At 44.3% G+C, this 17208-nt stretch overlaps 3 protein-coding genes across 3 annotated transcripts; 1 reads left to right on the top strand and 2 right to left on the bottom strand. All coding sequences in view use genetic code 11, as the record gives it.

The window, feature by feature from the left end:
- Positions 1-23: 23 nt before the first annotated feature.
- On the bottom strand, positions 24-1349 carry EGR_04570 (hypothetical protein; the record flags this gene model as incomplete). Its single annotated transcript, XM_024493819.1, has 3 exons — positions 24-294; positions 555-772; positions 1299-1349. 3 exons carry the CDS (start codon positions 1347-1349, stop codon positions 24-26), a joined length of 540 nt encoding a protein of 179 aa, XP_024351747.1.
- Positions 1350-10729: 9380 nt separating this feature from the next.
- On the top strand, positions 10730-15167 carry EGR_04569 (hypothetical protein; the record flags this gene model as incomplete). The annotated part of the gene is made up of 5 exons (XM_024493818.1): positions 10730-10828; positions 11041-11111; positions 11304-11393; positions 12052-12082; positions 14925-15167. The coding sequence occupies 5 exons, from the start codon at positions 10730-10732 to the stop codon at positions 15165-15167; spliced, it is 534 nt and encodes a 177-aa protein (XP_024351746.1).
- Positions 15168-15884: 717 nt separating this feature from the next.
- EGR_04568 (Thioredoxin) lies at positions 15885-16493 on the bottom strand (the record flags this gene model as incomplete). Its single annotated transcript, XM_024493817.1, has 3 exons — positions 15885-16013; positions 16079-16234; positions 16455-16493. The coding sequence occupies 3 exons, from the start codon at positions 16491-16493 to the stop codon at positions 15885-15887; spliced, it is 324 nt and encodes a 107-aa protein (XP_024351745.1).
- Positions 16494-17208: the final 715 nt, after the last annotated feature.

Raw genomic sequence — 17208 nt, 5'->3', positions numbered from 1 at the left:
AAAAGGGGGGGGGCAAAACTTTACTACTGAAACTGGGTCAGTAGGTAGGTAGCACCGGAAGAGCGCACCTGTAGTCGTTTGACCTCGGCAGAGGCGCGTTCCGTTGCCTTTTCAGCGGTCTGCTTGGAGGCCTCGAAATTACGTGTCAACCCAGCGATATGTTCATTGGCGTCTCGCATACGTGAGCGCAGCAGTTCCTCCACTTGGATGCGCTTCCATCGTTCCTCGTTCAAACGTTCCCGATTGGTAGCTGTCTCCGTGTCTAGACGATTGCGCAGGTGCTCGCAGGCCACGCTAAAACACACGACAAATCGGGGTTGTTTGAGCAAAAGTCACTGCATAATTCGATGAATAGGTGGAGGGTAAGGCAAGCGAATGGACGATAGAGGTACAAGAAGGAAAGGGAATTGGAGTTGAGCAGGAAGATGGAGGATTGGTAAGTCACGAATAGAGGGGTAAATGGATCCTAAAAAGATGAATGGAGGCGAGATGGGTTGACGAACCTAGGATGAATACACCATCAGTACATCAGAGCAGACCAAAACCTGACTCACCTAGTGGAGAGCAACTCTTCACGCATCTGCAGAGCGTAGAGTTCCAAATCCTCCTTCGCCGAGGGCAGATCGATAGGCGCAGCCATCTCAGCCGCGGCATCATGCCTCTTCCTCAGCAGGGTGCGGTAGTGCTCCTCTACCTCCGAAAGTTCCATCTGAGCGCTCGCCCGCTCCTGTTCCAGGCGCGAAAACTCCGACTCTGTTGACCGACGGTACTCCTGGATTCGCACAGAACCACATTACCATCACGGGGAGGAGTGAAACGAAATTTTCTGTCTCCCAAGTCGATGCACCCTCAACTACCAGCAAAACTTCCTTTCAAGGTTATTTGTGCCCTGTCAAACGCCCTGAGTGAGCACAAGGTTAAAAAATATTTTTCCAAGGGACTCTGCCGATGGATCGGCGGCACTTATATGGCAATACGACAACAGCAACAGAGGGATGTCTCGGTTTTAAGCGTATATTCAACGATTTTGCCCTCCCCAGCTCCTTGCTATTTGACCACCAGGCCCGTGGGATGATCCTTTTCACTTGCACACTTGAATGTTTTATAACTTCCTTGGAGAGTTGGCCGCTAAATCGGTAACAGAGTTCTGACAGGCTCTGAATAAGGGGCTCCACTTTTCCAAACAAGTTATCAACTAACACTCACCGAGAAAACTTCCTGCTCAGCACAGGAATTAAAACAGCAATTTGGAGGTATGCAAATGCACGGAGGCAATTACACTGGTGAGAAAACCAAACCTTGCCACAAGGCGAACTCGTTGCTCGAGCGAAATAGGTGGGCCAATTCATTCAGCAATGGATGTTTTGAAAAGAGAAAACGTGAGGACCTCTAACCGGAGTTATTGTGTTAGCATGTTCGCCGCCAGTATCATAAGTACGTGACGTGTGTTCCACATCACTTAATGACAAATGGTTGCGACAAATTTTGCTTTAAAAAGACTAGGAAAGTTTGGAGTAGCCAAATAAATGCAGTTTTCTTGGTTTAGCGATAATAACATTTCTTAGGTTCAAACAGCAGTTAAATAGGTCAGTTAGGTATTGCAAACGTTAGTGTCATTATAAAAAGAGAGATTCTGGAAGCGGAAGTTTTGACCATTGAATAGTATGCCCAGTTTAACCACCCCAATTCATGGCGAAAGACTTGGCAAAAGTAGTCAAATGATAACCGAAGGGTGGGTTGGCCGGTTTGTGCGCGTTTTGACGAAAAAGAGAGCTTTCAGGACCACCTCCTGCCTATAATTTCAGTAGCGATCCTCGTACGAACGCCTGAGGTTCGGAATTGTTGCTTACTCGCAAGCTCCCTCATTCCAAACTTCGTCTAAGTGGCTTTGCTAGATAGTCGTTTTGTGCAGCTGTAACGTTGGACAATGTTAGTTGGGATGCCGGTTGGAGCAGGCACTTTTAAGGTCGTTTTAACGTTTAACTCCGACGAAATGAGTCGTTTAAAAGTACGCTGCGATTTTACATGCTACAGCTGACTCCGCTTTCGTCCGTCAGGGTGGGAGGAGGCACTTAAGAATTGGCGTCTGAAAGCCAACAGAGACATTCGCTTTGAAAATTCAAGTCAAGATGGGACCAAAATTAAAAATAATGTGCCGCCGTGTCTGCATCTACATCGAGAGTGAGCATTTTTGACTCCTGAATCACCCGCCCAATACATTTTTACAAAGGGCATAAAAAACATCGAATCCAATTTGTGACCTAGGTGAATTCAGAGGCCAGATCGCCAAGTCTGATGCCAGCAAGGTTTGTAACGTCATCAAGGGGATTTCGGATGGCACAAGAAACAAGGCAGCGTCAAAACGGAAATATCGTTAAGAATTACGGGTCTGAACTTGAGAAAGTTGGTCAATCGAAAAAGCAGACTATTCCTGCGCTAAAAATATTTCGGTTCTCGGTAACATTGCGGTCAGTTTTAAAAGACCACACAAAAGTAGAGAGCTAAAGAGCAACTCAGGATGCAAAAGAGCGCTAAAAATCGTAACCTAAAGATAGTGGAAGGCACTAAACGAACTGGATACTTTAAACTTATTCCCCAAGGTTACATCTTGAACACCTTTAAAAAACCCTTTGCAGACGTTTTGATGGCGTCTCAAAGGTCATTTGCTCCGGAGTGCCCACGTACGCATAGATGCACACACAGCGAAGCTTTGATTTGCACACCTTCACCAAAGAAAAGTGAAGGCAATTATAAAATCCAATGCTGTTTTTGGAAAATTTGGAAGCCTGCCTTAGGGATGGCCTACGGAGGTGCTTCAACAGAGAACCAGTGAACCGGGGTCAAAAGGGGCCGATAAGGTATTCCTATCAACACATTTCCTGCCTGAAACGGCCTCAGTAATCACCATAACATTCCCCTGAAATCAGTTAATAGTTCTCTGTGTAAATAAAACCACTTTCAACAAATACACAAAACCTGGAAAAGCTCCACCAATTCACCGGAAAAAAAGTTCGATGTCTGACAAAACTATCGAATGAAACTCCATCTGGAAGGTAATCAAACTTATGGAAAGGGAGGAGCGAAGGATTGACAAAATATCTATCTGACTGAAGGGCGAGAACATATAAATGGGTAAACACTAGGAAAAAACCACATGAATCTCGAGTGCATTTGCGGGTGGGTATGTGCTGCCCTCAGAGCCACATCAGAGGCATGCATTGAAAACGAGCCACTCACGACCCTACCGGCAACCAGTTCATCACACCTACTGGTTGGGGAGAATGACAGTTAAATGGTGCTCTGTGTGAGAGAAAACGAAACCTGCTTCTAGAATGAGCATGCTGGGGTCAACTATTTCAATGCCGGTGAATATAGCTTGAAAGTCAACGATGAGCCAAAGTCGTTAAGCAACACTTCCCACTCACCTGATTCTACACTGAATTAGTAAGAAACGAATCTCACACTTCGCGAATCGAGTGACCAAGCGACTATGAGGAAATAGATGGTCTGTTCTATCAGATCCAACTACTGTAATGTCAGTGCAAGCGTGTGATATCACAACTAATTAAACAGTTCAAACTGTTTTAACAGAAGTAAGGACAAAATTTTGTCGCCATAGCAGACACTCAAATAGCAACTACATAAAAACGGACAATTTGAGGTGGGTGTATCGGGACACCAGGAATTTTGAGCGGTTTACGGAATGACTCGTGGTAATAACCTATTGGAGCTTGGGGGAGTTGGCAAAGCCCATGAGATTGTGTACATCTATGTAGTAGAAGCCATAGGGACATATGCAGAAGTCCATCGATGTGGTACTCCTCATTGAGCTCCCGACTCCCTTCCTCCCCTTTCTGACCCTCATTTAATAAAACGCCAGATGAATTAACCTAGTGGAGGCGATTCAAGCTTCCCTACCGCCTTACATACTGAGGCGCCGTAACACCTCAGACCTCATGCCCCACACCATACTTACTAAAACAGCAGTTTACATAGGCTGGCAAGTAGGGGAGGAGACACTGCCACAACTCATCCTTCTACTGCGTGATTCGTTGCAAACTTGTGACGCGCTGGAGAAGGAATGCATTACTATTCAATAAATAAAATCTTTTAAGAAGCTGCCCCTAGTTTGAAACACAGGTCAGAATACAGCTTCTCAGACAACCATGTCAATATACTGCGCTTTTACTAGCCGCACTTTTGCCATTCAAAACAGCTTAAGCATTCAGGTGAGGACTTGATTGATGCGATAAAAGGTATAATGCGACAAACCAGAGAACAAGGTTTGCATGCCTAACACACGAAGAAATTTGATGGCGCTTAAGAAGAACAGCCAATGATTAACCTAGAAGCTGGAGGTAAGAGAAGATGGCAGTATACTAACACTACCTACCAATGGATTAGCGGATTTTAGGATTTCCTGCCGCTTTCTAAACAGGTATTGAATGAACCACTGCCGATGCTACCGGAAGCGGCACCAATTTACTTGTTGAAACAAATTACAATGCTACACACATGGAGTGACAACATAAAACTTGTTGGAGAGCATTCTTAGCTGAATCAGAGGCTTTCTTCTGTGGGCTGCATCAACAAAACGTTGGGTTGCGTATCGGATCCAACCAACTTTGAAAAGGGCAGAGAAGCTATTCATGTGCCACCAGTTCACCAGGTGAAAAAGATAGCAGTTTTACAGAGAATATGATAAGATCAAACTTTGAAGTGGAGATGGTCATACAGTCGCAAGTTGAAAGACATTGTTTTATCAGAAGGCTTCCATCCTTAAGACAGCATCGACTGTGAAAATTTCGATGGGGAGAATCGGCGTGATATGGGGTTACACAACGGAACAGATGACAAAGACACTAAGAATTGTGAGACAATATTAAATCTATCGCGGCGAATTTTCTTTTAAGAGAAAGTCCTAACATCTCAAGACGAAAAGCAGAGAGAACTAGAGGGATACGCATGACAGTTTAGCAATTTTGTTTTTTTTGGGGGAATGTTTTCTTCTGTCCTCTAAGCCAGCAGGATGAGGTCCCAGGGATCAGAGATACTGCCACAATGCCAGTGGCGACACTCGATGTGCTAACAACGGAAAAGGCAATGGGAGGAGACTTTCACCAACCTGATACTGTTTGAGCAGACCGTCCAGTCGCTGACTCAACTGGCTAATTCGCTGCTCAAAGGAGGCTGTGTGCTCCTCGAAGAGGGCCTTCTCAGCGTTAGCCCGGGTCTCTGTCTCCTCCATCGCCTTCTTAACCGTATGCAGGTCCGCCACCGTCGCGCTCAACCGGTTGCTCACCGACTGGATGAAGAAAAAGAACATGGGATTTGATTTAGTTAACCTCCTAATTTAGACACTCCTGCTAGATCTGCCACATCAAACCTCCAAGTGCTACTTGAAGTCCATTTTGGGAGACCACATGCGATGGGAAATGATAAAATAAGCATTGCTCTTTCACTTGATTTAGAAGACTAAAGAAAAGGAAATAGCACTGGGTGCATAATTAAAATCATTCCAATTTTTTTATCCCTATCGTTCAACTACGCGAAATCTTTGACTGGGAGAATTGGTAATTATGAAAAACATCTAACAAAATCATAGTAACAGCTCCTTATGGAACTCGGGTCGGTAGAGCCACGGGAAACACATGCCAGCAAGACTCAGTCGTTGAATTACGTAATCACGATTTTAATAAAAGGTGACATTTGAATGTTTTGGGGAAAGTAGTGAATTCACTTAGAAACGTGTCTGTTTTACCTAAAAAATATGGGTTTCTTGGGACAATTGTCGATTTTAACGTCAAGGAAATCATTACATGAAAAAGATCGACTTCAGTCAGGGGCAAACAGAGATGCCACGTGGTGTCGGACCAAGTGAAAACGGAGATTTTAAAATAATACGTCAACAAAAGGGGAAACACCAAGAATTGTGCCATTTATTTCGGTCGCTCAGTGACTCACAATGATTCTTATAAACTCGAGCTACACGTTTGATCTAAATGTTGCCAACATCACTCCGGCACACACCATGGCTTATCTATTCCCAAAAGTTGACAAATTTACTTAACAGAAGAACGCATCCTGGATATCTCTCCGCCTATTAATCAGCCGTTCACGTGGAAAGCACAAAAGAGGCTTCAAAGATTTAGTTCCCCTTCCCACTGACCCGACTGGTAGACAAATGTAACTCACTGTGTGCTTCACTTGTTATGTCGGTCCTCTTGCCCTACGCTATTACCTGCTTACACAGGAAGGAATTTCAAAGGTTTAAGCCTCAATTCTCCCAGTTTGGGATGACTAGCAGATCGGTGAGGCACAATTAACTCGAGATTTACAGCACCATATCTAGAGGCTCTTAAACCTACCCTGGTTAGTCAACACAATCAACTAACTTTACGGCTAGTCCGAGAGGCCTATCGTCTTGCTCAGAAAACGGCTCCCGCAACACTAAAAATTGAAGAAATTAACTCCGTTGGAAGACATAGCACGGTTAAACGGATACTCATTGTCCGACTCATGGACTTCCCCTACATTACAATTGTCGCCAACTTTCGCAGCTAATTTCAAAGGAATTTCCAAGATTTTAACATCTTATCCCATAAAATAACATCGTTGATAGGTACGCAGTGGCAGGCTAGATATCTTACATTTCCATCATTACCACCTGCTCCTTTATTAAGATAAAAAATCCAAGAGTAAATCTTTGCACGGTCTAGAATCACTCCAGATAAAATGGTGCGATATGGATACCTGCTATCCACGATGTACGTTGCTCTGGAAGCTCTTGGACCCCTAATTTTCACGACTCCAAAAGGCACTTACATCCCTCAAAAGTGAACAAATGGGCACCGATAATGGAAGCAATGTGACAAACCAGATTCCATCTCGTTAGAATCGGCTCCCACAACTGGCTGGTAGCTGATTTCGCATATTTGACTTTCTTTTTCTCACAGCCTGCCACCTTCGATAGACACGATGCAACAGAGCGAATGGTCGTAACTCACTGTGTCTTCTGCCTACAGGCTCTTGAACCTCCTCGACATTGACGATTACACATTCAGCAAATCCAAAAAGGACTTTAATGATTTGGTTGCCACACCCAACCCCAGCAGTTGACATATAGCCACAAACAATGGATTCAACATAAAACAGTCGATATCAACTTCTTGACTTTTCTGAATAAGACCCACACTATCAACACTCGTTTCTTAACCAAAACGACTGGCATAAGCAATGTGATAGAGTAGAAGTCCATGACTTTACCTTTAATCTAGGATCTTTCCTTTCGTGCCCACATAAAGGTAATCTACTTTTACAGTGAATTCTCAAGATAACAAATAGGCACTGATTATAAACGGGCGTCCATTTCCGAGGGCTTTAATTTCCCCTTTCGTATTAACATGATCAGTGTTCGACCGCTGGCTCTTGAATTCCCACTACCATCAATACCCATTCCCACAGCGTTCGCAAAGACGATGGTATCCTTCATACGACCTGACATCACTAATAACAAAGATACTGGCAACTCGCCGTGTGTTCCATCTGGAGGCTCTGTAACCTCTCCTTCAACCGCCGACAGCCCTCACAGGCGGTGGTGACGACTTCACCGTCGGCAAAAGAGTGAGATATTTCCGTTTCTGACTCGACCTCAGACTCGGAAGGCGGAGCGTGATCGAGGGAGAGGCGTTCCAGTGATGCTGTCTCGAAAGATATGCCCTCAGGAGAATCGAGTGCTGGTCGAGTGCGACATGGGGGCGTAGGAGGTGCATGCGGCAGTCCTGTCTCTGTATCAAAGTCGACTGACGAAGAGGACGTGGAAGGAGGAGCTGACGGCCGAGTGGTGAGAAATTGGTTAAAAGTAATTACCTAGATTGTCCCACAACTTGTTGGAACTGGATGGCTGCTAATCTCCGAGAGAATAAATAAATAATAATTACCAAAAAAAATTATTTCAAAAATCAACCTCCTTAACAACTAGTGGAAAATTAGAGGTAATGACCTAGCCAATGCCAAAGCTAGTAAGAAAGGAAACCTGATTAAAAAGCTTGGTTAAAGTGGCTTACGTGATTCCGATGGATTCATTTTTAGCATTGCTTGAAGTCTATCGGAGTATCCTCTAGAAAGATAAAAATCGGAATTGTCCGAGAAGCGTAGAAAACAATGCTGCTTGAGACGCGGGTAAAGCGAATGGTTGGTTTTAATAATTTAACAGGTTGAAATGTCTGATTTAAAACTAGCAGCAGCACAGCAATCTTCAATTTGTGAACTACGACGCCTAACGCTGACCACGGAATTTTTAAGAACAAGTACAAAGCAGGCTGCACTAAAATCCGACCTTAATTCTCCAAAAAATTTATTCAATGTCTGTATTTTAACATCACCACAAATCAACTAATTTATGGGGCCGAAGCAGCGATATCAGCACACAGGAAGATGTACTATCTGCTGGAAATATGCAGTCCAAATACTGACGAGTAGTAGCAAACTTAATGAACGGAGGCGCTTTATTACATGCAAGTAATGTTTCCAGTAAATCCTTAAGAAATGAAGTAACATCTGAAAAACATCGATTCCTTAAGCGCACTAGACTTTATGAAATCAAGTCGAGGAGACAGCTACTCGGATTCGAACAGATGAAACCCGAATGCAATTAGAGAAAGTATGCGTTGCGACGTGAGAAACTAACAGTCGGTCGACGAACACCCCGAGATTACTCAAAAACCGTTACGAAAACTCCAGCATACGTTGCAACTATGAGAAAATAAAAGATCTCGGGGAAAACTGAGTTTTATTCCGCCTATTTAAGGATATCCTTGCAGGGAAAAACGCTGAGTTCATCAATTACAACAAAGCGGTGAAAGAAAAGGCAGAGTAACACACCACCGCATAACGAACTGCACAATTAAACATTGACGAATCACCTTGAGTGCACTATTACTCCCGATACACAAAGATATATAAAATCTAAATTTGGATAAAGACTTTAAAAACGAAAAAAAATTGTGGATTACCTCATTAATTTTATGGTGCTACAAAATACTTGAAGTGGTATTTCTGTACAAAGGCGATCTGTTTCCAACTATGCACTTTTTCAAAATTACACTTTCTTACAGAATTTCACATTTTAAAAAGCGCGTTCTTAACTATAAGTTGGGGTAGTGTAATATGCATGCTGTTTAAATCTGCATTTCCGAGAAGAAACGGACAGTTGCCTGGAAGCTGTTGTTTAGCGTCTCGAGACTCCCTGAAGACGAAAGAAGACAAAATACTCAAGCAGAATATATATCTAGCTTAGAGAATGTGTCTGGACTATTGGCATGGCCCGAAAGGCCAGCCCATCCAGCGAGGTACATGAGGGTTAATTCAAAGTACAAAAGTGGCGTCTCATTAATACGGAGGGATGAACCACTATCGTATTGCAGTTAACTGGGGGGTGGCCAACGTATCTTAAAACAGGGGAAAGTTCACTACCCAGGTCTCTTTAAACGTGTGTCTATCCCCCTTGACGCTAGCCAACAAATATGCTTCAATGTAATCAGTTTCTTCGTTCTAAGGCAATGAAGGCCAGGGGAGGGCGAGTAGTCAAGGTCGGTGCTACGGAAGACAATGTGTAGAACGAGGCTCGTAGGTCTCCTTTTCTCTGTTCTTCCTACTCTCAAAACACCCAAGTTGGTTTGATTTTGACGTATTTATAAGGGGAGTAATTGGGAAAACTAGTGCAGAGTTCAGGGGGGTGTGGACACGTAACCACCCTGAGGCTTGCAGAACGTCGCCTCTACTGCCACGAGGCTTGATTCGTATCCCCGCCTCCTCTTCGAAAGGAACTTTAAGACAACACAAGTTTTGCAGATGAGTGCTTATGCGTCGTGCTGAATTAATTCAAACATTTTGATAAGTCTACAGGAATTTTGTTTGAATCAGGTTTAAGATCATATTTTGTCCACTAATGAAAAGGGTTCGACGAATAGAAAGCGGAAGAAAGTAGTGCATGGAAGAACTACGAGCATACACTTGATGGCGCACCGCTTTGATGCTTTGCCTAGCTCTGCATTTTTGTAATACGATAGTGGTTTATCACTCGGCGTTGGTGAGGCCCCACCTTTGTACTTTGAATTAGCCCTCTTGTACCCCGCTGAATAGACTGGCCTTTCGGGCCATGCCAATAGCCCAGACACCTTCTCTGCGCTGAATACATATTTTGCCCGAGTATTTTGTCTTCTTTCGTCTTCAGCGAGTCCCGGGACGCTACATTTTATTATTCGAGCTCTTACTTCCCCACTGACTGCATTTCCGTTCGTCGTAAGGGACGTAGCAGCATACCCCTAGTGATTTATCTTAGTATTTTGGTTGTTCATTGTACTCACGGTTTTGGCAAAGGGGCCATTTAGGCGCTTAGCTACTGTAAATTCCCAGGATAGCCTGGCCTGCTGGTTAGGCCAGTAGTTCCGAGCCCTAATGTACGTTAGCAACACATTTCTATCCCAATTTTACGCCTTTTTTTTGTTCGGTGAGGTCCCGGGTTGTAATAATAACTGCTGTCATAGCACAGTAAGCTCTTACAACCTAAGGAAACACTCGGGGAGCTACAGCATGGCATAAATTGCAGCGTTTCGAGAATCCCAGAAGACGAAAGAAGACACAATACTCAAGTAGAATATATATTAAGCACAGCGAAGGTGTTTGGGGTACCGGCATGGCCCAAAGTTTAGCCTACCCCGAGAGAAGCATGAAGGCTAATTCAAAGTACAAAAGTGACGCCACACCAATACCGAGGGATAAACCACTATCGTATTACAAAACACTTTTACAAAGACATCAAAGTATTGTATGTTGTGCATGCAATGACTTGACAGTGTGCTTAACTACGTCTAATTACAGGGGGATTAATTCTCTTTTAATCGTAATTTTGCACAGCGGCATGGCATTTGCACAGTGCTGTGAGCCTCAGTCCATCTCTGCGCCAGCCATCCAGTGTTTGCTATACCATTACAACTTCTTACGGTTTTAAGTAGGCTTGATATGTTCTACAGTAAACAGAAATGGGCAAGTCTCATCCCAGTATCAGCAGCTCATATAATACATTCACACAAACAATTTAACATAAAGCGGTATTCATTAATTAACAGGAATATATCATAACATGGGGCTTTAAGAGTAGGATAGAAAGTGTCGAAAGTGTCACTTATTCAAGCCTCCGCTCTGGCCGATTGCTTTTCAGTCTTACATCCTTGCGGGGTTATTTATCTATTTCGCTAAGAATTGTTCCATGTCGCCAGATTTAAAACATTTCATTTTCAAAGATTATCAAAAAGTGATGCGTCATATATTTTTGGGGAAATTCTGGGGAACTCATATTTTATACCAAATAAAAACGTTGATCAAATGCTTAAGTAATACAGGAGAAAGGCATAATTTAGAAGATATTGGGCTTTTGAAAACAACGAGTCACCGGCCAGTTTTCCGCCTGAGCCTTTCTTGTTTAAGTCAACAAGCATTATGTTTTACTGTCTTCACGTCGCCACGTGCGTGCAGTTTGCCCTCGTGATGTAACTTGTCTATCTGCGTGCATGCAGGCAACTTTTGCTAGATAGTATCTGACTCACAGCCCTGGTTTTTACTTTTTTTTAGAATTCAAATGGGGTTGAGAGGTCTAAAAAGGCGTTACTCCTGGTTACGTTGATGAAGTAAGTTCTTGATGAAAATCCTGAGCCAATATAGTTGACTCGTGATTGTCAAATGATAGGTCTGATGCCCTTTTAGTTTCTCTCGCCGCTTATTTTTGCAGGATTTCCGCATTCGGGGCTCCTGTTTTCCTCCCAAACAAGTTGGGAGGCACATCGCTCCCACTGGTATGACGTTATGTCGATCGCTTAGCCTCGCGTTTGGTATCTGGCAGCGTTAATTGCAACTCTGCTTCGTAAAAACGCAAAATTGATGTTTGTCATCGTTTGTGTTTGGGTTTCAGACACTTGGAAAATCAAATAACACTGTTGATACGAAGTTGAAGTTTTGATCACGTCCATGTAGTTTTTTTGTCCTTGCTTTCAGGTGGATGATGCATTGCTGGGGACAATTTAAGGTGAGATAAATGATGTGACTTTCATTTGCGTGAACTCGTGATGGTCAAGCTCAACAGGACTGATCGTGTTTATAAACTTTGGAGGGGCTGTTTTCCTCATTGTAGATTGACGATCGGGAACTTTTTTGTTTACTACTTTGTAAGCGAATCAAGAAGAGTTATTTAAATGTTTGCCTTGTCTTTTTAATTTGGTGCACCTTTTCCTCGATGGGTGCCGAGTTTTGTGAACCCTGTTAGGGGGGAGTCTCTTCAGTTTTTTGGGGCGTCTTGGCTAGTGGGCGGTTTGCTAGAGTTGATTCCTCAGCGGTGGTTCTGCCTTGTCCTTTTTGGCGGCCCCCTTTGGGTCATTTGGATGTCTCGCGCCTGCTGCGGCGTTGCGTCCGCCGCACTTTGTCGTGCTGTTTTCGATGGGTCGCGTGCCTTGTCTCATGGCTTGGTGTTGGTGGGCCGCCCCCGCTGTGAGGGTGTCGCCGCGGCCTCGGCTGCGTAATTGACGCTTGCTGGTTCCTTTATCTGGTCCAGTGGCTGGATGTTTCAGTGGTGGGCTCAGTGTGCCCGCCGTGGTTAACTGGTGTGGATGTCCATGTCCTTTGTGTTAAGTGATTTTGCAGTTAATGCGCCGACCTTAGGTCGTATTCAGGTGGTTGGGACCGGGCGCTCGTTTCAGCGGTGGATTATCATGCCAATGCCTGCGTCTATCATCGTCTTAGTCACTGCTCTCTGCGCGTTTTGTAGTGAGGTGATGTAGTTGGTCAGACTTTGGCTTTGCGCACGCCTGAACCGTGCATGTGTTGAGACTTGCCAAAGTGACCTCTCCCGACTGGCTTTGTCGGTACGGGGATGTTAGCAACATTCTTCAAGTCGGAAGAGGTGCTGCGATTTGGCAAACCAAGGTGCAAACGTAGACTCGGGTGTTTCCGTGTCTTCTGCGGGGTAGGAAGGTGGAGAGCTCTAGGAAAATCGAGATGGCATGGGATTCTGGCGCACTGCAGATGCAATTTCACCCGTGTATATGCTACGCAGCTACACACGTCCAGGTGGTCTTTGTGTGCTCTTGCACAAACATTTTCTCGGATTTCACCTCGTCCCTTGGATGAAAACCCAATCAGTAGGTTCTGCCTCAATCCGGCATGCTCCTCACCACCTTGCCTTTAAACATTGGCTTCGTACGCCGTGAGCGAGCCATGGTGATTGGTCAGACTCATCTATCGAAGACGAGTTAGGCAGTCAAAGCATCTGAGCTATAACCCTCAAATTCTAAGGTCTTATTAGAGGGCAGGCCGCAACAACGCAAAAATTAATTCGAGGCTAGGTTGCAACGATGCAGTTTTTTGCCTCATAGATAGATTTTATGACTTCATTTATTCCGAAAATCAGTCCATAAGTTCTCAAAGCATCCTCGTGTGTTAAGTGCCTGTTAGCAGGGCATTTCGCGGCAGGCGATTGTTGGAATGCATGTACTGCTTAAATGCTCCATCAAGCAGATTCCATTTCATGAAGAGAAATAATCACAAAGTATGATCCCTCGACGGACCGCCTCAATGTGGCAAGTTTTTGCCGATTCAACACAAAATAGGAAATAACAAAGATACCATAAATATATTCGTTTATGAAATTACGCCAATCACCCTTGGCTGTATCGAATTCAAAGGCACACTTTTGTTCTCATAGTTCAAGACATCTCAACCTCGTTCCAAGTTGTCTCCGTCAAACTAGCTACAAAGTGTGGTAGCTGCCGATTTGTCGCAAACTGAAATCCCGTCCCGTGACCAATCGCTGTCGTCTTTAGAGCCAACAGTTGAATGAGACAACAGTTTCGGGCGCCAAGTTGGAGGGTACTCAACTTTTGAACCAAAGTGAATAGGCTGACTTCGCTTTAACTATCAATAAAAGGTCGCTCCCAATAAGAGCATTGCATACCTAATCCACTGTTGTAAATTTACGTGAAAGTTTCTTAGTTCCACATCTTTATTGAACTGGCTAATTAGTTTTGCTGGCAACATGAATTGCGAGCTTCTAACCTGTGAACCTAAATGGAGTTTTGGGTGATATGGCTGACTTGCAAAATCGTGGTGATGAGAGGTCGCATAGAGACTGCTAATAACAGCCTCTTAGCAGGGGCGATGGGGCATCGATGCCCGGCTGAGACCTTTGTAGAATATGCATCAGTCGATGCGGTGAGTCACAGCCCATTAGCCTTGTCTGGGTCAGCACAGAATAACTGACTGAACGAAAGGTCGGGACTGGACCGGAGTCCGCTCCCGTATCCGAAGGTGTTTAACTCAAAGACGGCCAAGTTTTAATGCCTCAACTTTTTCTAAGTCACTTGAACACCGTAAATGACGGCAAATGGGCAAAACCACGGGATGTTTGACGTTTCCAAAATACATTGAGAGTTGGTGCACTTTTAACACTTGAAGCGGACCTCTAACCGCACCAAACTGCCAACATTAAGAGATGCCGGTGAATTACACCCGTTTCCGTCATGATACAGATGACTAAGGAGATGTACGTAGGCGACGAAGTCGTCCTGTAAACTTGCAAGAATCTGACCACCAATCGGCTAACAACTCTGTGTATACGTGCACAAAGGCGCACATGCCAGCAAGTGAATGCAGAGGTAGAAGTGGAGGCAGATGTGTTCACACACGCATGTGAACTTTCTCGCTTTACACCCTGTGGTCTCTGAAGGGCAGATACATGATCTTACTGGAGAGCCAACGGGGTTGCTCTGCGGGGAATGCTGGAACTTTATTTCAGAGGAGATAAACACCTGCACTCTACAAACGATTGTTGCTGAACCATCTCACAATCACCATCTGTGATGATGACCCATTTCAAGGTAACAAACCTCATTTGTAAACAAGCTATGCCAACTCCTCAAATTAACATGGGAGGCACTGTGAGTACTAGCAAAGCGGACCCAAAATTCCCACCCACTATCAACAACACAGTTACACCTGGAACCAGAATATCATATTACACGTCCGATCAATGCTTTGACGAGTTTGAGGAAGTTAAATATGCAAGAATTTGGACCATAGTGATTGAAAATCGCCACAATCAGATGGCACCTTTCCACTAAAGTAAACAAGACCTTTGGGAAGAACGGATGCTAACCAGTGAAAATGATACAGACAGATGACGATGCTAACTAGCGTACAACCAGAGCGAATAGACACTCCTCATCCTTGTTAAGACGCAATCTACCTGAAGCGGCAGACGTTACCTCGTCCAGTCGCAGACCCAACGGATGAAACTATCCATGGCGCCTAAGATTTTACCGCTGAAATTAGGTTAGCAGCATCATCACGGCGCCGGCTACGTCAACGGACGAGCCAACCAATCAGAAGACGCCTGGCGTACGCACGTGTGCATACAATCAATGTCAAACCGGTTAGCACTTGGCGCTCCCACATGCCACCCGTGAATTGAGATGGCTGCGAGATTGTTCTAGAAAGAGTACGTCACGTTACCGAGAGCCGCCGCGGGCATTCCTGGGGCTCGGGCGCCTAATCTCGCTCACATCAGCACGGGCTCAACTCGCACCACGACAACCTTCCCACCGTGTCCATGATCAGAAGAAAAAAGCAATCTCTCCCGTTAGAGAATGTACATGAAGGAGGCCGAAACCGTCAAAAAACGAGGCAAATAAGTAGCCACAGCCACGTTAAACAAGGTCAGGAAAGGTAAAAGGCAACGAGGGGAGCGACAAAGGTCGAACTACAGAAGAGAATACGTAAAGACAGGAGACAAGAACACGATAAAATTTTATTTAAAAATATTCTTTTAATATGATGAATCAGGCGTTTGCCTGGATGAGTTCTCTAATGCCAGCCTCATTGGCTCCGACAACACGACCGATTTCACACCCATTCTTAAATACAATCAAAGTAGGCATGGCGGTAACTCGATACTTCTCCGCAACATCCTAAAATAGAGGGTTTAGTTAAATGCACTAGGAGGGAGCAGAAAACAATACGCAAATAACCATACCTGACACTCATCGACGTCGAGCTTTACGAAGATGACCTTTTCATTCTCCTTTGCCATTGCGTCTAATTTGGGAGCGAGCGACTTACAGGGGCCGCACCAAGTTGCGAAGAAATCACAAACGAGGAGCTTGTCCCCCTTGATAGCTGCCTCGAGAGCCTGAAAAAGCAAAAATGAAAAAAATGGCTCACAAAATTCAGGGTTCACCAACAACGAAACAAGGAATAACTCAAACACCATCGAACTACGGGGCTGCTAAAGTCAAAGATGTGTATTAATGAAAAGTGACCGCTGGGAACCAGAAGACACAAAAAGTATCAATGGACATGACAACCAACTGTATATTGGTCAGAAAACACCAAACAATTCACACACGTACATCGCCATCCACCTGCTTGACAACCGCCTCTACCGACATACCGAGACAGACCAAGTAAAGCAGCCCTTTGAACCGTGTTACAAGGCGCTCCGAGAAAGGACTCCAAGGTCATTCAACATTAATAACGCATTTACTCATTAAAACTCCCATTAGGCATTTTTCAAATAATTAGTGCGAGACTCGTGCATTGATTGTAGTAGACCTAATCACAATAAGCACCAACAATAAGTGAGTTAGTAGATAAATGTAAATCAACAGCAATATATGTAGGTCCTTCATATGAATATCGAGCTATAAAGTATCATAGGGCATATTAGCTGGCTCCCTAAGCAGTCCTGCTTCTATGTACCTATTTTTACTTACACTCCATATTTAGTCACAGCCAATCACAAAGATCTTCTGTAATTTAACTAGGATTTCATTCTGAAACACTGTATTCGAGTCAAAGTAAGATCACAATGCAAAGCAAAAGCCAAACCTTACTCTAGAAGAAATAGGAATGAGTACCACGCTAGTCTCACTAGACATAGTCTTTCTTCCATCGACAAGCCTATAAAAGCCTCGAAGAGCAGCGAAAGAGATGATCAGCTCTAGAGGGTCCCACGTCCGCGCAGCCGGGGGACTTCATGTAATAGGCACCGGAAGCGATAGTTCCCAACAAAAAGTTCACATTTGGTCGGTGCCAGATAGCACAAAAAGTCAAGTTAGAACGCCTGTAGAACCCACGCGGTTCCAACAAACAGCGAAACATAGA

The sequence above is a fragment of the Echinococcus granulosus genome (assembly GCF_000524195.1).
Source record: "Echinococcus granulosus chromosome Unknown EG_S00029, whole genome shotgun sequence".
NCBI classification, from domain to species: Eukaryota; Metazoa; Platyhelminthes; class Cestoda; order Cyclophyllidea; family Taeniidae; genus Echinococcus; species Echinococcus granulosus.
Note: the sequence above shows the minus strand (reverse complement) of the source record. Positions and strands in the feature narration are given on the sequence as shown.